Here is a 19,643-nt window from a genome sequence, read left to right as displayed (position 1 = left end):
TTCAGTTACCCAGCCTCGAGTATTCGACTCTCTTATCACTGTTTAGTCTGCTGCACTTGTCAGGGTTAAGGAGGGGGGGAGGGGGGTGGCGTGAGCGGGTGAAAGAGCTCAGCTGTCGCCTTCACGGAATGCAAAACCTACGCAGCTCAGTTTCCATGGCATTGGCTAAGCTCTTGTGCGTCAATCGGTTGCAGAGAGAGGGCGTGGGAGGGGGTGGGGGAGGGGGTGTCGGGTGGGCTTACGGCGCATTTAGCCGAGTCGCAAAAGCAGATAAGAGAAAAAAAAATAATGTTAACTAGATTGCAATTAGAAAATCTGAAGAGCAGCCCATTTGCATGAGTATTCTCATCGCATTTGTGAAGAGGGATTATAACGGCATTACAAAAATATATATAATTAGTGAGGTTATGTTCTTGGAAGTTACTTTACGGCTTTTGCTGCAGTCTGCGTGCAAGAGGCTTAACGCTTTGATATAATCTAAATAGAGTGTATGAAAGGCAGCATATAGTCAGGATAAGTTTCATAAAGCGAAAAGAAGAGCTTTTTGTTAAAGAACTTTTCGTGCAAAATACTTGTTCAGGAACTTTAATAATTCCCAATGGGTTACAGGGCCAGGTATAGAATACCATAAAGTCGTATCTCTAAAACTTGTTAGCTTAAACATTAGCTAAATGTAATAAAGGATTTGACCTATTGTTGCATATTTGGAAATACTTGAACATGCGATGCTTAACTTGTTGAAGAGTTTGTCATAAGAACTAGTTCACATTTCAAAGTTCAGAAGTCGAAAAATCGTTTAATATAAAAAAAACCAGACTCGAAGATTTTGAAATCCTTGTTAACTTGGCACTTGGAAGTGCTTTTATAGAAACGATTGTTTCCATTGTGGGAATATGGTATATATACAGTATATATATATATATATATATATATATATATGTGGTAATTGTGGAGCTTGGTCTAGTTCTCTTTGAAAACGGGAAAGTTTTCCACGCGAAAATCCATTTTCTAAGCGATTCTTTCTTTAGATATCATATATCTCTATAGCCGAAAGAGCTTTTTAATAGATGGAACATTCCTGCAACAAAAGCTCGGAGCAAGGCAGAGCTTTAAGGTAAAAGCTTTAAAACTGTGCGACTTTTTGGCTTAACAACAGGCAAAAGGACATGAATATGTTGTATATATATATAAATATATATATATATATATATATTCAAGATACTATATTATGTATATATTCATATACCTGAAGTGATCGGGGACAACTTCCTCACACAAATTTAAAAAACCGTTTTTCGAAATATGTGAATGTGCATTTTTCAAATTAATTTGAGCGCAGCCCAAAAGCATGCTACGAAAATGGCACACTAGCCGAGACACAAACCCGGCGCTCGACCGTTAAACAATTCAAAAAAGAAGGCGCTACAATTATTGTCACATAAAACTGTATTTGTGCGAACTAAACTAAAACATGATTGTTTAGAAGAACAGAGCATAGATGAGAGGGGGGAACAAAATAGAAATGTTTAGAGAAAAAAAATATATGTAAAAAAAACAAATGTAAATAGAGTTAATGGCAAAATGTTGCTGCTCAGACATTGCGCACGCCGCGCAGCTCCTTGTCGGCCTTCTTGAGGGTCACGAAATTGTTGAGCTGCTTGACGCGCAGCTTGGACCAGATCATGAAGTTGCTCAGTCCCAAAATGGTGGCCGCATGCAGTGCGGCCGCCTCCGGATAGAGAACGGTGGCACAGCCCAGGCCCGATGGCAAATTGAGGCTGGACCAGACGTCCACCTGCATGTTATCGGACTTGACCGGCGGGCAGTTGATTACCGGATAGTTTGTGTTGCCGGATACAACCGGTCCGAGGCCATTCGAACGTCCGGCAACGGCCACAAAGATTAAATTCTGCATAACCGATTCATATTCACGGACAATGCGCAACGTCTCCTCCGGACCCTTGTGGGCCGAGCTGACGCGCAGCTCAACATTGAGGCCCAGCGAACGGCAGCTGGTGGCGATCTTTTCGCTGTGCGATGTATCCGATGCGCTGCCCATGAGCACCACAATCAAGTGATCCTTGCGCGGCACAATATCGGCCAGCTGCTCCGATACCCAGATAAAGTTGCGCTTAACCGTATCCAGATCGGTGCTCGTCACCGATGTCAAATTCCGATAGACCTGCTTGTCGACCATCAGACGCTTGTCGCCGGCCGGCCAGAGGCGCCACGAGTCCGAGTCTATGATATCGGCGAGCACAATATTGCCACCGGAGTCGACGCCAAATTCGACCTTCATGTCGATCAGGGCACAGTTCTTTGTCTGCCACGCCCGCTCGAGAATCTCAAAGACGAGCAGGGTTGTGCGTCGCATGATGTCCACCTCATCCTGACCTGCAAAGTGGTCGCTTTTTTAGTTGGTTCCCATTCGAATTGGTGCTGCAAATCTACACTTACCGATCACCAGACCGTTTAGCTCGAACTTGGCCGAAATGATCTGCTCCTCGCTCCACTGTGGATCGTGATTGGCGTCATCCTTGAAGAATGTCTCCTGCTTGGGCGGCGAGAATCTGCAATGGTTGAGGATCATTATCGATTATTAGCGGCTGATAAACTGAAACAGTTATCGATATAAGTCTTAGCCAGATTACATAGTTATCGAGTTGATAAATCGATCGGTATTTGTAATCTGATCATTAGGCAATTTTCAGGGCTTGACTACTTAACCTTTTGCTATTTGTGGGAGGGGTAGAAGGCCCTTAAAACTAGAGCATTTGTAATTCGTATATACCATAGGAGACTTAACAATCTGTATAAGGTATATATTATATCTGACTATATACACTGTGTATACCATATGCCTATAACTAGCTGAGTCCATCCAGCTCTTAAAATTGTTTATGAAAATATGTCTGAGAATCGATTATTATCGATATATTATCGATATATATATTATATATTTTTTTTTAGTATCGTTAATAATCGATTTTCAGACATGTTCTTTAACAAAAAAAAATAATTATATATATATTAAATGACAAAGCCAATCTGTGTATACCTTAAAATATATATGCCTAAAATTTCGAGTCTAGCCTTTGAAGTTCTCGAGTTCGTTTGTACAGAAACAGATTCGTTATCCTGATCAAAAATATATATACGACATATACTGCTTTCTTGAGCCTGTTACATGCATTTGCACAGAAACAGTATACCCTTCTTATCCATTTTTAAGGATATTAAAACATCTGAATGAAGGAAGGAAGTATAAAAACAGGGATAATAAAGCGATACTGATGCTGTCTGCAATTGATAATAACCTCTACAAGGGTATCAAAAGATCGTCTATAATTGTGAGTATTATTTTAACCAGCCAATGCGCGGCTTATCAGGGCAGCGGGGGCAGGCGGGGACGACCTCGATGCAGTGCATCAATAGTATCTCAATTTGTTTACCGCAGCAGCCAGCAGGGGGCGGTGGGCAGGGCAGAGAAGTAGGGGGGTGGTGAAGGCGCTCTAGGGGTCACTGACGTTGGTTGCAATTGATAAGGCGCAGTCGCCGTCGCCGTCGCCGTCGCATGCAAAATGCAAGGTAGATAACCTAACGGATGTTACTGACCTGTAGCCCTCGGGCACGCCCACATTGCGCTTGAGAAAGGAGCCGGTTGCCAGACGTCGGGTTACCCACTCAATTGGTATCATTTGGCATTCGCGGGCAATGAAAGCCTTCGCCCCACACTGCTTTACATAGGCGGTGCGCACACCTACAGAGAGAGAGAGAGAGAGAGAGAGAGAGAGAGAGAGAGAGAGAGAGAGAGGGAGAGAGGGAGAGTCAGTCTGAGGCAAATATATGTATGTATGTATGTATAACAGACTTACCGGCCTCGTTGAGCAGGCGAAATACCTGGCCATTGGTCGTATTGGAAATCTCCGCCTTGCCGGCCAAGTCGTGCGCCTTGACGCCATCGCCGGCTGTGATGCGATCCTTGCTGAGCAGCAGGCAGAGGCCAGGATGTTCGGGCAGATTGTAGACCTGTTTCGTTTTGCCCTCGATGAGCACCTTGCCCAGCTTGTAGCCATCAACTGTGGTGGGCGGGCGGGTGGTCGGTTGAGTAATTGCCACAGGGGTTGGGGTTTGCGGTGTGCACTTACTTGATGTTGTTGTTGTTGTTGTGGCTGGCATTCTGCTCGTTGAAGCTTCTATTTGAATTTCAATTCGCTCACGTGTTGCGCGTTATGCTTTGTGCTTGTTATTCTTTTATATTATTTACACTACAGTCGTTTACAGTCTGCGTCGAAGTCGAGCTCCAGGCCAACTGTGCGCCAACAGACGCGCTGCCAGCGACTTTATGTGCCTGCTTTGCACTCATTGCTTATCTCAAATTACACGGACACACACAAGCAAAAGCACTCACACACGCACACAGTGACGCACCGCGAGTAGGCATAGCAACTGGCGATCGCTTACAGAATTGCTGAGCGTGACTGAGAGAGTAAGCGAGAGTAAGAGCGCACTGTAAAAGCACACAAAGGCACAGAGTCGCATGATTATTGAGCGCTGCTTGTTACAGCTGCAAGTCAACATTTGTAGTAGTGTGCGTAACTGTTATGTTAATTCACGCGCAAGAGTATACAGACTTCAGCCTGCACAAGTAAAACCGTGTTTGTTTCTTCATGTGAGATGCGTAGCGTACGAAACGAATTCAATCAGACAGCATGGCCGACAGTGTTACCATCTTTCTAGTATTTAAATAGGTATTAACATATACTGCTTGGTATAATTGATGGTTTGAATAGAAACACTTTCTCTTTTCTAAAGGATGTGACTGTCTAAAATCTCGCTGCCTGCTAGACTTGAGCTAAATGTAAATTACTATATTAAGTAATGGCCATTTAAAAGCGTTTCTTGCTGATTGTAAGCTTATTTTCGATTACGGCAGCTGTCCGTCATTTCGAATTTATTTCGTCCCAGAGATCAATCCAGATTATCAGCGTGTCATCATTTTCATTTTGCTTGGCAGCCCCATGTAAACAAAAATATTTTTGTTTTTTTTTTTCCCCTTGGCTTCACTCGACGACACGTTTTCCGCATGCCAAGCTTTTCGTAAGGGTAGGGCGGGGTGGTGGGGACATAATCAGGGTTTCTCGCCGGTTGCCAAGTGCCCTCAGGCGGAAACACAGCTACATTTGTGGGCAAGCAAAAGTTCTGCCAAGTGTCCTGCATACCTTGCAGCATCTTTTAAAGTAAAAAATACCAAACAAATAAAATCAAATAGTATTTTTATTAATTTTTAGTGCATATTGCGCATGCTGTGACTGTTGCATGGATAATCTTTAATTTAAGTTGCGCGCCAAAGTCTTAAGCAGGTGTAACAACCAACTTAGTGTCGATTTAAATAATTCGGTATTTTAAGTAAAGCTTGCACTGAATGCACACACCGCCGGTTCGTCAGCTCGTTACAATACTGTACCATAGCACATTACAATTCGTTGGGTGAGTAAATGTTAAGTGTGACATTCGTTAAGCTTGTAACATTCGTCAATTCCATATGAAAACAGTACATTTTGAGTATAACATTGGCTAATATGTTATTAACAGATTACTGCTAAGCATCAATTTTGTTGCAATTTGTTGTTGTTTTTCTCGTCACCGCAGAGCAAGCACGTCCGTAACGGAAATTCTTGTCAACATTTTTCGCGCTCTACGTTTTAACGGCGCCCGGTCGTCGTCGCCGTCGCTGCCAACATTGTCAACCGCAGCGGCGTCACATCAAGACAAAAAAAGAAAAACGTAAACCCTCACTATTTAGAGCATAAGTAAAAACAACATAAATGACAAAAAAAAAAAAGAACACAGCTCGATAAAAGATAAAACTGACGCACAGAGAGACTAAGAAGAAAAAGAAAAGAAATGCTGCATGCTTGAACATAATTGAATGTGTTGTCGTCAGGCTCGACTCGCGCGCATTGTTGTTGTCTCCCGCCCATCAATTGTATTATATTAATGTTACTTTAGTTAATTTTGAGTGTGCGTGTGTGTGTGAGAAGAGATTATGCTGGCCTGCCTGCCTATGTGTGTGTGTGTGTGTGTGTGTGTTGTCCCGGCTGCAAAGCACAGCCGCTGCACAAAGAAGCTGCCGCAGCGACTGCAGCAAGAACGAGGCCAAAACAAAAAGGAATCAAAAGCAAAGCACGCACAAGAGAAAAAGCCAGAAGAAAAGCAACGAAAATAACAATAATAAATGCAGACAAGCATTTTAATTGCAAATTGTGCACTTTTATCGTGTTACTCTATTTATTTTTCATTTGTTTTGCTTGTTATCCTTACCTCGTCTCTTTCCGCACATGTGCGTGCGCGTGTGTGTGTGTATGTCTTTTGCTGCTGCTGCGGCGTCGGCTGATTTTTGTCTCCTTTGCAACCCTCACTTCGTGTTTGTTCTTGTTGCTTTTTGCTTGCAAACGCGCTTGGCGGAACGACGCTAAAATATTCGGCTTACAGTTATCCTAGGCATAACACACATGCACACAAGCAGCTGTATGTGTGTGTGTCTATGCATTGTGAGCAGCATAAGATGCCAGTTAGGTGTTTTTTTTCTTCTTAAATTTACTTTGTGCGTGTTTTTTTTTTCTTTTTTTTTTTTTGGTGTTTTTGTGCGTGCGTGTGTGTGTGGGTCAACGTCCTGCCGGCTTGCACACAAATAAAGCTCATAAATTCTTACAGCAGCCGCTGCTTTCGCCATGTACACATGAGAGAGAGAGAGCGAAAGAGCGAAAGAGAGAGAGAGAGAGAGAGAGTACCGGATGCACACTTAAATCATTTTAAAGTTATTGCACTCGTATACCCTGTAACTGTTACAAGCGGGTAGAGCATGTTCAAGTGTGTGCAATAGCCAGCAGTGCCCATATCTGGAATTGTAGAGTATATGCACACATACATACACATACATCATCATATACGTATGCATATGCACATCTTGATCAACCAAGTTTGGCCCCAATTGCTCCCCTGATACCTGTTAATTGGGCCTACAACAGAAGTATATTGATGTCTGGCAGGTACAGTGGTCACTCGTTAATTAAAACGCTGCGCTAGCGCAGAAAAGTTCTATTAAGCTTTTATTAAGTAAGTTTAGCAGTGCTTAAAAATAATGAAAAATCATATTCGTAAAATATATTTGTTTGCTTGTCAGCTCTAAAATGTGGCTTAGCTAGCTTATGTCTATTGGCCTGGCTACAGGGTATCTCTAACTCTCTATGCACTATCAACTTGTGCATTTTCTACTGTTTCTTCTCTTCTAAAATTTCTTACTGCATACTTGCGGGGGATCTTGCTTAGTATTGCAGTTTCTTCTCTTCTCAGGTTTGTTTATATTTCGATATTTTCAACCTGTAACTGTGAGTGCTCAAATACCCTATGTGACATTAGGAAGAATAGGGTGTAAAAGAATCTATATATAATTCCCTAACCTAGCTGCAAGTATTCCCAAAAGATTCGGGCACAATTCCATTAAAAACTACTGTAAAACCCAAGACTAATGCAGTTATTGATATATTATTATTTGTTGTTCGGCTTTATTAAGCAATTACCGTAATTAGGCGCACTTATTATATGCTGTGTTAATCAGTGTATCGCGCAATTTAATCATATCATATTGAATTATTTCATCATAAAAAGAAACCTCAATAATGTCGCCCACATAAAATATGAGCTCTTGACTTTTCTTCTTCTTCTCTGTTTTGTTTTGCTCGGCAATTTAAATTGATTTTTTTTTAATGTTGTTTTGTGTTTGTGTGCGTTGTTGTTGTTGTTGTTGCACTCGCCAAATAATCATGGTAATGCAGCAGGGCAAAGAATGCGCCGCAAAGCGCACGCAAAACCTTCCCTTCGGCTCGCTCGCTCTGTCGCACGTACATTTGCATGCACACCTCTCGCTCCCACTCATTATCACACTTGCACAGTTACACACATACAGTGGTGTCCATTTAAATGGCACAACAATCAGAATGGAATATTGCTGCAAGAGCAATTAGGCTAGAGATGGGCGCGTGTCGTGCTATATAATAAGTATAAGTATTAAATGCAGCATATAGTAGTATATAGTAATAGTAGACTACATATTATAATTTCTTAATTTATTCTTAGAGCTTTAATACCCTAGTATCCTTTTGATTTGCACACGTGAATATAGAATTTTGAACAACACTTAAAATTTAGTTTAAGATTAAATTTAATGAATTGAAAATAAGCTCCAATCATGTAAATGCAAATTTCGGGTAAAGATCAATTCAAAGATCAGCCCGAAGGCAGAAAACTGCCTTATATACATACATATATATATATATATATATATATATATATATATATATATATATATATATATATTGTATTTGCAGCTCTGGTTTTTGCATGAGAAAACTTCTGCATGTATAATAACACAACATATCGGTATCTAACAATTCGACACGTGCTCATCTCTAACGGTAACGGTTTTCAGCTTGCCGTTATAATCGGAACTTACTTTCGCCACATTGCAGCTAGGATCATAACAGAAAAGACTGCACCGCTCTGCCTTAAGCCTCGCCGCGGAATACGTACGGAGACAGAGACGTTGACGGCGACGTCGACTGCAGCAGAGAGAAGAGAGAGCCTGGACTAGAAACAGAAATATCAACGGGATAGAGTGCGATAGATCCAGAGAGAGGCAGAGAGAGAGAGAGAGAGCATCGCAGACAGGCTACATACACACACACACACACATACACACATACACACTCAAGATGAGCTCTTATCTGGAACTTTTTGGATTGTTTGTGCTGCTGATGCTGCCCTTTCTATACGAGACGAATCACATATTCCGATATTATTTCAAGTTTTTAATCTATTATGGAATCGTCTCGTTTAACTCGATTATTCTGATACCGGCGTTTCTCACGCGGCCCTGCGATGTGCGCAATTTACTGTGAGTATCAAAACAACAAAAAAAATATGAAATATATTGACTATGTTGGCCACACCGACGACGAAATACCCTTGTGGAATTATGACTAACGTTCATGCAGTAATATGGCGAGAATTGTGCGGTTCGCAATTGGGAAGTTTGCTCTAGATCTCTTAAAGAATAGACATATTTTACGATCGATTGTACATATAGAGAGAGCTTTATGATTAAAGCAGTTCGATGTTGCAAAGATTTGGTTAGAACCCAAAACAAAAAAGGTTGCCTATCGTTCCGATTGTAGCTATATGATATAGTCGTCCAATTTCGATAGGATTTTGTAGCTAGAACCCTGATAAAGACGTTATTATGGCAGCTATATTATATAGTTTTAGGGATTCTATATAATAGATAATGGTATAGTGATAGGATTTTGCATATATGTGGGGATCATAGTAAAACTCATTAACGCCTAGTTTTGTTCAGATATATTCACTTACAAGAACTTAACTTCTGGCCGATTGTTTCTATGAGAGCTATATATAAGTTCATATTGGTAGGATCAAGGATTAAGAGGCATAGATATTTGCATAGGCCAAAAAGTTGTTCACACAGAAACTTTATTTTCGACCAATCATTCCTATAGCATATATATGATATGGTAGTTCCGATATTGTTGGAATCTTCCAAAAAACAAAAGAGTTTTTCTAACAAGAAATGAATCTTACAAGAACTTAACTTCCGGCCGATTGTTCCTATGCAAGTTATACGATATAATGGCCCGATATTGATGGTATTATTCGATGCGAAGCCTAGATAAGTTGTTCATTAAAGTAAATAACTTTTGAACAGTTAGTTCCCCTGGCAGCCTTATGATATAGCACTTCGATCTGGACGAGACGATCTCCAGGAGACTTCTTTCCAGCGAGAAAGTTCAGCTAGATGTCGCCTACCAAGTTCACAGTCCATTGCGAAATGAAGGTGCACTCGACAAGGGTATATTAAAATTGAATGCAGAATATACGATTAACTTATTAGACCTCCTGCTCCAGCACTTCTGGCCAGCTAAATTGCTGTGGGAAGTTGATTAAGTCGTTGATTATGCATTCAGAAATCGATAGACTTTCGTCTATTGCTCTATTAGATTGTGGATTTGTTGACACACTCGTTGGCCAATTGAAATCGGGCTATAATAACAATTTGTGTTCAACGGAATCGTCAGTTACTCAAATTGCAACCACTTTGCCTCATTGTCCACTCACACTGATTGCTTGGCTTTCACACAAATATATGTATATATATATATATATATATACCGGAAATTTGAGCTCGATAAATCTTTACTGTGATTACGTGCCTTACCTGGCATCTTTGACCTTGCCTGGGTCTCACTAGTTGCCAAGTTGTAACAATTAGACAGCCGTCTGTTTATTTCTTTTTAAATAATTTGTCGAATAACACACGACCTAATGATGTCAAGGGTTACGGGCCCCACAACTGTTGCTAGGCCTAGTCTGTTGACTTAATAATACTATCCAGCTCATAGGAATTATTATTAGTTAATGTTAACTATTTCGGTTCTCGGAAAGATCGAAGAGTTTAATGAGCTTGTACTTTGCGGGAATTACTTTAGCCACATCTTTTTTAGGTTCTTAAAACTAACTCATGGGGCTTACTTACCCCCAAATATGGGTAGAAATAATGTCTTAAGGTCCCAAACTCTTTCGTTTTAGTTTCTTAAAACTATATCTTTAGGTTTACTTTCCTTCAAATATGGGTAGGAACGAGGAGTAAGGATCTCAAACTCTTTTTTAGAGTGAAAAAAAAAAGTTTTTAACTAGAAAAAACTATAACTATATAAAAACTAGGCTCAACTGTTCTTGGTTCAACTAATCCTAATCATAAGCTTTGCTTTGCGGTATCTAAATTATTTTCTCAGATCGGGCTCAATTCACGATTTGAACCAGCTGCCTGCAGTCCCTGCTTTTATATATTTTGCAAACTTTTAAATTTAAATTGACGCTCCACACAAATTCAATAGATGAAGAGAAAGTGAAAATGTAGAGTTTGAACCAGTTTGCGGTTCGAATTGGCAAAATATGCTAACATTCGATTGCCTTACGCTTGGGTTTAAGTATCGGCTAATGGGTTTAAGTATCGGCTAATGTTAAATAAGCATATACAATTTCGGGTTTGAACCAATTTGCGGCTCGAACCCTTTCCACAGCCCTGCTCAATAGGCCTGCTTCGTGATTACCTTTGTGATTTCCCTCATTTGCTGTGCCGCCTGTCACCTGTGACCTGTGACCTTTCAGTTTGGCTAGCTAAGTAACCATCAATATTTACGAGACTTTGAAAGCCAAATGCAGCTTGGGAACACCTGCATTGGGTGGCAGCGGCATGGGCGTGGGCGTGGGCGTGTACGTGGACATGGTCAGGGGCAATGGAGCTAAGTATTCTATTTGTTGAGCCGACATTTGTTTGGGCTCCGACTGTGTGAAGGACAACGCATGTTTGGCGCCGACAGCGGCACGGCGGGCGGTGCGAGCGGTGCAATTGACACGTGCCGACCCCTCGCGGGGCTCTGTTTGCGGCGCACGCCAACGCCAACGCCAACGCCAACTGGCAATTTGGCGAGGTCGCCCGGGTTGCCCAGGGTGTGCATATTTTGGGCCACTCCGTCAGCTAGATAGAGAGCGGGCTCTTCATATTTAATGACAATTCGTACAATTTTAATCATATTATAATTGTTTTGAATGCAGCAGCTGCAGGTGTGCGTCAATCGATTGCCAAGCTGACACTCCAAATATCTATAGATATATACATATACATATATATTGTTTGTGATATAGCCATGCAATATTTCACGACATATTGGGGCCTGCCGTCAGCCTCAGCCCGAATTCTGTGCCGTCGGGTCCCATAACTATGTCACGCAATGTGTGACGCGCTGTCCGTAGATAGTTTCGGATACATATAGCACACGTACTACATATTGAAAGTTTGAACCAGCTCCCTGCCTGTGGTTTGTGCCCTTTCGACATTTGAAACAATTCATATTTGTAAAGAGTTAAATAGAATGGTTACCCAGTCTTGGCATTTCGGAAACATGAAACGAGAAAGTAAGGAAGATTTAATACTCTTGTACAGATTTGTCGTACGGTTTAGGAAACGTGAAGCTTGTAAATGTTGCTGAGTTTGATTTAAATATCTTGGAAAATAGAGTATTTCGTCAAACGTAAACTTTCGACTGATTCTTCCCATAGAGCTATATAATATAGTAGAGCGAACTTGATAGGGCTTGACTTTTATTTATTTTCCATTTCCATTAAAAGCTTCAATCCAAAGTTGGTTTTGATTGCTTTCAATACTTTTGCAATAATTATAATATACTTATATAACTACCGCAGCTCGAAATTAGCTAACTTTATCGTACTCGAGTAAGAGTATTGACGCGTCGCCTATCTGTGCCTGCCATGTCGCCCCTGTCCCCAGTGTGGTTGCACAACTATTTGCATATATCCGAGCACAAGCTGCGGCACATGCATATGGCATGCATTCGCCTCACATAGATGGCAATCAGAGTTGGCTGACAGCTTAGCTGCATTGTGGTATTAAGAGAAAGAAAACAAAAAAAAAACAACAACAACAATTATTATTTGTATTTGTATTTTTTTGTTGCAAAGCGTGCTTTGCATTTTAATTGGGAATTGGCAACACAAGCGATCTATGGATGGAGCCGGCTGTGGCCAGGCTCACATCTCGTTAGATGGCAAAAATTTTGATCGATGCGGTCGTACAACCCATTCAGAATTCGACCTTGGTAGCTTGGTAGTGCGCTCGCCGATCTTCTCGAGAGTTGCGTATGAATTGCTGTAGTTGGTGTGCCAAAAAAACCAAAATGTAGTATGTCCTGTATGGGGTATTTATGGGCTAAACTGAGAGGGATAGTTTTGATTAGATATTTTCTAGGATTTTTTGTATATAAGGCGGCGATTTGTCATGTTTTTGTCAAGCTTTGTTTGAAGGGTTGAAGGGTTGTGCCTAATTTGACAGGAAGTTACATTTTGTGACAGTCTGGCAACGCTTATGGCTGGCCAATGGCAAGCTGGCGGCAGTTGCCTTTCTTTACATAGGTATAAACTTAATTTGTACCTTATTTCAATTTGTTTATTACTAAAACTTCTTTTCTTTGAATGAGTTTCAATATTGCCGTATGTCTAAATTATTGCTATGTGGCAACACCAAATTTCATCAGGACAATCGAGCTAATAATGTCAACACGTATATCAAAAATACTACCGCTTGTTAGACAATAATTGGTGTTGCCAGACATGTATTTAATAGCAAGGTGGCAACGCTGTAATGTTAGTTCCCATCAAATAATCAACGGAATAAACGGCTAGTTGCTAATTTCCTCTCGAAAAAGCGAGAAGATAAACTTCTTGGATTTTTTATGTCTGCCCGACAATATTTGGTGTTGCCGGACATGCATTTAGCGGCAAGGTGGCAACGCCGTAACATTGCATAAATGCATCACACAGCCAAATGGGCTAACAGAAACATGAGCAAACCTTCCCCAAACCGGTTTTGACAAAGTGTCAAAAAGTGCCCGTCAACATTTGACATGCACCTGCCACTTACCTTGCCACGTGTCAACCAATCCAAGTAAAGCTCAGCGCATTACATGGCTGGCGTCAGAGTCTCTTCCTTAAACTTGGGCTGGCTGTGGCAAGGCGTGGCGACATCTCTTCTGCTTGCAATCGGCGCATTCGCATTTGACTTCTAGATGGGTGGCACGTTCGCGATACTGTTGCTGTAGCTCGCGCTCCTGCCGCAGCTGCCTGGCCCCGTCAAACGCGGTCATTTCATAGCACTTCTTTTGATTCGCTGCCGCCCGGCGACTGCGCGTAAAGAGCTTCCTGCGATCGAGCACAATTTGACGCTTCTTTAGCCACCAATTATAGTCCGGCTCAATGAATCGCTTGTTTGACTTGAAGGTATCGTGACGCAGAAACTCATCGCGTTCCTTTAGCCATTCGCGACCATATTCCCAGCCAAGCAACAGACTCATCTGCGGACGTTCCGTTTTCCGTTCAAACGAGGCAACAAACAACTGGGGTCGCCGACATCCATCATCCGGAAAGATGCTGCTCTTGTTCGAACGCCTAATGGGCCTGGACCGCTCCCATGACGGAGTGGGCATCCTGTTGGATTGTCGTGCATAACATCGTTAACATCTAGACGGAATTGGTTTCTCTCGAGTTCTTTGGCCAGCCAGAAACCAAAACGGGGAACTCAATATTAGATAGAGATTTACTTACTTGACTATACGCCCACTTTGTTGTCACTGCACGGAATCCTGAAAGTGTTCCGGTCATAATTGGAAAGCCTCTGTGATCGGGCGGACTTGAAAGGCTGTATTTAGAACGAAGATTGAATACCCTTAACGACACAGACACATATAAAGAAAGATAGAAGTGTACAGCCCTTGCTGGCTTCCTATCTAACACGTAATTGATTGCAATCTGAATCCTTGCAGCTGGGCGAGCACCTGGTGTCATCGGGTCACGGCATTAATTGGCCTGCGCTGGGAGCTGCGCGGCAAGGAGCATCTGGAGAAGGATCAGGCCTGCATCATTGTCGCTAACCATCAGAGTTCACTGGATGTGCTGGGTAAATATGCAAAAGGCAACCCGCAACAGACAATGGAAACTAATCGAAATCTTTTGTACCCTGTGCCAGGCATGTTCAACATCTGGCACGTGATGAACAAGTGCACGGTGGTGGCCAAACGGGAGCTGTTTTATGCCTGGCCATTCGGCTTGGCCGCCTGGCTGGCTGGGCTCATATTCATTGATCGTGTGCGCGGCGAGAAGGCGCGGGATACGCTAAATGCGGTCAATCGTCGGATTAAGAAGCAGCGCATCAAGCTATGGGTATTCCCGGAGGGTACACGCCGCAACACCGGCGAACTGCATCCGTTCAAAAAGGGCGCCTTTCACATGGCCATCGATCAGCAGATACCGATACTGCCGGTGGTCTTTAGCTCCTATTGTACATTCCTCAATGATAAGAAGAAAATACTGAACGCTGGACGGATTGTGATTACGACATTGCCGCCGGTTAGCACCGAGGGACTCACCAAGGATGACATCGATCAGTTAATGGAACGTGTGCGCGCCCAAATGTGCGAAACCTTCAAGCTCACCTCCGCGGAGATGCTGCAACGCTATAAGCCACATAAATCCATATCGCCGTCGGTGGTCAATGGCGCCGAGGCAGTTGCTGCAGCCGTCGCCAATAGCTCCGGCTATGCGCAGCTGCACGTGGGCGCCGCTGCCGCCTCCTACGAGACGTACAAGAGCAGCGCCGGCAAGGCGACCATGCTGAAGACGCTATAGGCGTGCGATCTATAGCTCTCTCTCTCTCCCTATATATATATATATATATATAGGTATATATAGGTTTCTATGGCAAACTTATGATGGCGCGACAATTGTCGACGATCGAGACTTTTCTTTCCTTAAACAACACGCATACCAAAAACAAAAATAAGAGAAAAAGGTAGCCAAACAAAAAAAAAAAAGAAACAACTAAGCGCACTATGTAACATGTTTTTTTTTTAGTTATTTTTTGTTTAATTAACTGTCTTGAATTGGTCTTCAGAAAACAAATATGTCTAAAATTAACACAAGGCTAAGGCCCATGTATTTCACTTAATTTTTAACCAAGCTTTGATCTCTTGTATGTTTTTTTTTTTTGTTTTTTATAACAATTTTTTAGCTTAAGCTCTTGTTTTCTATTTTACACGAACTGTCAATGCAATTGTCTGAAAGTATTTGTAACTTTTAAATGCAAACTCTCTAGTTAAACTCGATTTTTTTTTCTTGTATTATTTTTTTTTCCCCCCATTTACTATGTTACATAGTGTTTTTTTTTTATATATGATAAATACCATAAGATATGACGGCACATACACGCTAAGAAATCAACCAACATTATGATCAATGTATTATTCTAATGACTTTTTCCAACACAAATGCAAATCACATATTTTTTTTACTTAGAAATACCAAAATGAAAAAAGGAAAAAAAAATGTGTGTAACCAAAGCTATGTAAACATACTCCAACTGGGGCTTAGGGGGTCCAACAAGCTGCGTGGGTCCATTCGACAGAAATGTAACCAATTCTATTGAAAAACTTTGCATATTTACATTTAACATAACAATTAAAAAGCGTTCTCCGATTCGCATTGAAAATCGTTTGTATATAGTCGCAAGTCGGGCCCTGGTTTGGAGTCCATTCAAAACTTCGGCCTGCCGAGCGTTGACTACTTTTGTATTAGATATTATTATTACTATTATTATTATAAAAATCATATGTTTTTTTTTTTTTATTTTTTGTGTGTGTTCCTGTCGCAGTCTAACAAATTGATGTATTGTACTCGAGTGTATTGTGTATTGTATAACTAAAAGTTTGTTAACTCAATATTGTAAATACGAGATTGTATGGAACTAAAATGAATGCGAGCGACAGAGCAAGCGGCCTAGTTTAAAGACAAATCAAAGAACAAAACCAAAAAAACAAAAAAACGATTCTAATCATAATTAAACTTATATTAAAAATGCAATCTTTTTTTTTTGCTAAAACGTTTTGTATTTCTTGAAGAGCTCGACAACATGAAACAGAGCGAGAAAGAGACAAGCAGCTAGAGATAGACTAGAGTAGATAGCAATGGAAGTGGGCTGGCCAGAGGAGATGGGCCAACCCCATAAGTACTTATATATGTATATTCAAATAAGCATCCATAGCCGAGTCGATATAGTCCTGTCCGTCTATCCGTTCATTCATTCGACGGTCCCTACGAATCGATTCAACTTTATATATGAACCAAACCTTCAGATCGCACTACATTATGAGGAATCGGTCGAAAATCTGTTTTTGTATGGCAACAAAAATCGTATTCCAAGATATTTCCACTAAACTCCTTACTTTCCCAAGAAAATATGTAAATTTAGTTAGCTATAATTAAAAATAACAGGAATAGAAAGTTTCCAGTGAAGCCTACTTTGATATTTTACTTATTTTGTATGTTAGGTTAAGGTTCTACCTATTGAATGTTTCTTTTCGCGAGATCGAGAATATGCACTCTTCTTCGTCTTCTTACTGCTAGACTATTATCTGTTCGATTTAGGGCTAGGTTATTTTGGTGTCTGTATGAATCGCAATGTTTTTGACTGAAAGGAGTTACTAGCAGTAGTCCAAAGTTGTGTCAAGCATATGTCCAGTATGGCTTATGGCTTTATTATGAAGAGCTTTGTTTTCTAAGCTAGCTTGAGATGTTTAACATATCAGCCAGGACATTCGTTTGTGTCTTTAATTTAAGTTGCTGCCGTTTTGCCTTAACATGATTTTTCCATGAAAGTCTCCGATCGAGATGCAAGCCAAGATCCTTCACAGAGTTGCTTAACGGTTAAAAACATACAAGCTGAGCAAGCAGTGCACTGCTTGCAGGCGTTTTGTAGTTAAACGAAAAAAACAGTGCCTACTTTTCAGGGCCATGCGTTTAAGGATGTTTCGATTAGAGTCAAGCCAAGGGAAATACAAATTTATTGTTAACGACAATTTGATACTCTCTAAAAAGTTTTATTTTCCAACGTAGAAACCAGGCCAGTAATAAGGTTGAGTTCTGACTGCACTGTATATTAGAATTCAAATTTGAATCCTTATCAGGCACTTGGCCGCCTATTGATTTGGATATTTAATAAAGTGGCTTGAGCGCCTGAAATGGAAAGAGTTTGAAGACGTCGGAACTTTATTATAAAAACAAACGGAATTAAATTATTTAAACATTGCAGAGTTATATATGCTCCGGAGCTCTTTAGATTGAAAAGTGCTTGCTCGATACAATTTGTAAGTTCCGCTTGTTTTTTTTCCGCACAGCTCCCGACCCAGCCTCTGAAATGGAAACTAGTTAAAAGACTGTAGGTACATTATTGAAAATAAATGAAATTACAGAATCTAAACATTGCCGAATTTTCCGGAACTTCCTTGTAAATTCCGTAGAGGTCCGGCTCCACATAGGCCACAATTCCAGACTGCCTAAGTTCAGTTAGGCTGGAGTCAATTAGATTCTTCAGGTTTTCATTGTGTTTATTGCGCCGCATCTTACGAATTACAAGCTCGTACACATTTATCCTTTTAACAAAATGGTTTGGTCCGGCTTGGTATTCGCATATTATCTTGTATACATGTCTTAAGACGATTTTGTAAAGTTTGTTATCCATTTTAAAAGTATAAATATATATATATATATAAATTACAGAATTTTAAAATGTGACTGTATACGTTTGTTTCTATATAAGAAATAAAAGTAGAATGAGCATATACGAGGCGAGAGTGAGGCTGGTAGACAAATCAAACGTCAGCGCCTACTGTTATATATATATATATATATATATATATATATATATATATATATATATATATATATATATATATATATATATATATATATATATATATGTATAGATACATATATATAAATATATTTTGTAGTAGGCGCTGTCGCTGACGAAATTGTATCGACCCAGCACTTTTCAATCTAAAGAGATCCGGAATATAAGCATACATGGAACCGGGATTTTATGGCATATACAAATATGTTTAAATAATTTAATTCCGTTTGTTTTTAATAAAGTTTCGTCGTCTTCAAACTTTATTACATTTCAGAGCCTCAAGCCACTTTATTAAATATCCAAATCAATAGGCGGCCAAGTGCCTGATAAGGATTACAATTTGAATTCTAATATACTGTGCAGTCAGAACTCAAGCTTATTACTGGCCTGGTTTCTACGTTGGAAAATAAAACTTTTTAGAGAGTATCAAATTGTCGTTAACAATAAATTTGTATTTCCCTTGGCTTGACTCTAATCGAAACATCCTTAAACGCATGGCCCTGAAAAGTAGGCACTGTTTTTTTCGTTTAACTACAAAACGCCTGCAAGCAGTGCACTGCTTGCTCAGCTTGTATTTATATTCACTTCCTAAAAATAGACCAGGATTTTGGCAAAAACATTTTATACTTAATTCCAATTAATTCGTAAATCTGCGATGCCTGAACTTTGCGAAGAGAAGGATTTTCAGAAGGATCTTGATCTTCACATTGGCATAAGTTGTTCGAAAAATTGCAGAAAGGCAATTGATAATCCAAATTCTAAAATATGACAAAACGAATAATACAGACAACAATCCGTTTTCAGACAATTAATCAATCAATCAGTCAGTCCGTTAATCGGACAGCTTATCGGTTTATCAGTCAGTCAGTAAATCTTGTAGTCAGTTTGCAGTCAGTCAGTCAGTCAGCTAGTCACTGAGTCAGTCAGTCAGTCAGTCAATCAGTCTATTAGTGTATTGGAAAGTGAGCTAGTCAAATCAGTTTATCATTCAGTCAGGAAATCAGTCATACAGCCCAATCAGTCAAGTCGTCATACAGTCTGTCAGTCAGTCAATGTCTGTCAATAAGTCACTCAATCATTCAGTCAGTCAGCTTATCACTAATCCAATCAATCTTCTAGTCAGTTAGTCTGTCAATCAGTCATTTAGTTAGTCAATCATTCTGTCGGTTAATTATTCAGTCAGTCGGTCATCCATTTAGTCAGTTGGTCAAAGAGTAAATTAGTCAATCAATCAGTCTGGAAGATCTCA

At 40.5% G+C, this 19,643-nt stretch overlaps 3 protein-coding genes across 5 annotated transcripts; 1 reads left to right on the top strand and 2 right to left on the bottom strand.

Moving 5' to 3' along the window:
• Nucleotides 1–1,428: 1,428 nt before the first annotated feature.
• LOC115766862 (multifunctional protein ADE2) lies at nt 1,429–4,314 on the bottom strand. Its single transcript, XM_030710921.1, has 5 exons — nt 4,149–4,314; nt 3,876–4,079; nt 3,616–3,760; nt 2,458–2,570; nt 1,429–2,394 (listed from the first exon to the last, which is right to left on the bottom strand). Exons 1-5 carry the CDS (start codon nt 4,177–4,179, stop codon nt 1,592–1,594), a joined length of 1,296 nt encoding a protein of 431 aa, XP_030566781.1. The 5' UTR covers nt 4,180–4,314; the 3' UTR covers nt 1,429–1,591.
• Nucleotides 4,315–5,290: 976 nt separating this feature from the next.
• On the top strand, nt 5,291–15,522 carry LOC115766880 (1-acyl-sn-glycerol-3-phosphate acyltransferase alpha). 2 transcript variants are annotated; one of them, XM_030710947.1, is made up of 4 exons: nt 5,291–5,787; nt 8,532–8,956; nt 14,475–14,608; nt 14,678–15,522. In XM_030710947.1, exons 2-4 carry the CDS (start codon nt 8,775–8,777, stop codon nt 15,334–15,336), a joined length of 975 nt encoding a protein of 324 aa, XP_030566807.1. In that variant the 5' UTR covers nt 5,291–5,787; nt 8,532–8,774; the 3' UTR covers nt 15,337–15,522. The 2 variants fall into 2 exon arrangements, with proteins under 2 accessions (XP_030566807.1, XP_030566809.1); XM_030710949.1 differs by lacking the exon at nt 5,291–5,787 and adding an exon at nt 7,026–7,052.
• Nucleotides 12,606–14,299, bottom strand: LOC115766881. 2 transcript variants are annotated; one of them, XM_030710950.1, is made up of 3 exons: nt 14,257–14,299; nt 13,577–14,139; nt 12,606–12,870 (listed from the first exon to the last, which is right to left on the bottom strand). In XM_030710950.1, the coding sequence occupies exon 2, from the start codon at nt 14,136–14,138 to the stop codon at nt 13,644–13,646; it is 495 nt and encodes a 164-aa protein (XP_030566810.1). In that variant the 5' UTR covers nt 14,139; nt 14,257–14,299; the 3' UTR covers nt 12,606–12,870; nt 13,577–13,643. The 2 variants fall into 2 exon arrangements, with proteins under 2 accessions (XP_030566810.1, XP_030566811.1); XM_030710951.1 differs by having other exon boundaries at nt 12,606–12,865.
• Nucleotides 15,523–19,643: the final 4,121 nt, after the last annotated feature.

Source organism: Drosophila novamexicana, unplaced genomic scaffold (assembly GCF_003285875.2).
Source record: "Drosophila novamexicana strain 15010-1031.04,08,12 unplaced genomic scaffold, DnovRS2.1 tig00001270-arrow-arrow-pilon, whole genome shotgun sequence".
NCBI lineage: Eukaryota > Metazoa > Arthropoda > Insecta > Diptera > Drosophilidae > Drosophila > Drosophila novamexicana.
This window is presented reverse-complemented; position numbering and strand designations above follow the sequence as displayed.

Bases quoted from the DNA above. Each gene is read 5' to 3' on its own strand.
- LOC115766862 (XM_030710921.1), bottom strand. From the start codon at position 4,179: ATGCCAGCCACAACAACAACAACAACATCAA. The intron at 4,080-4,148 runs GTAAGTGCACAC...CGCCCACCACAG, and splicing joins AACAACAACAACAACATCAA to TTGATGGCTACAAGCTGGGC. The intron at 2,571-3,615 runs GTCAGTAACATC...CAACCATTGCAG, and splicing joins GGCGTGCCCGAGGGCTACAG to ATTCTCGCCGCCCAAGCAGG.
- LOC115766880 (XM_030710947.1), top strand. From the start codon at position 8,775: ATGAGCTCTTATCTGGAACTTTTTGGATTGTTTGTGCTGCTGATGCTG. The intron at 8,957-14,474 runs GTGAGTATCAAA...GAATCCTTGCAG, and splicing joins TGCGATGTGCGCAATTTACT to CTGGGCGAGCACCTGGTGTC. The intron at 14,609-14,677 runs GTAAATATGCAA...ACCCTGTGCCAG, and splicing joins GAGTTCACTGGATGTGCTGG to GCATGTTCAACATCTGGCAC.
- LOC115766881 (XM_030710950.1), bottom strand. From the start codon at position 14,138: ATGCCCACTCCGTCATGGGAGCGGTCCAGGCCCATTAGGCGTTCGAAC.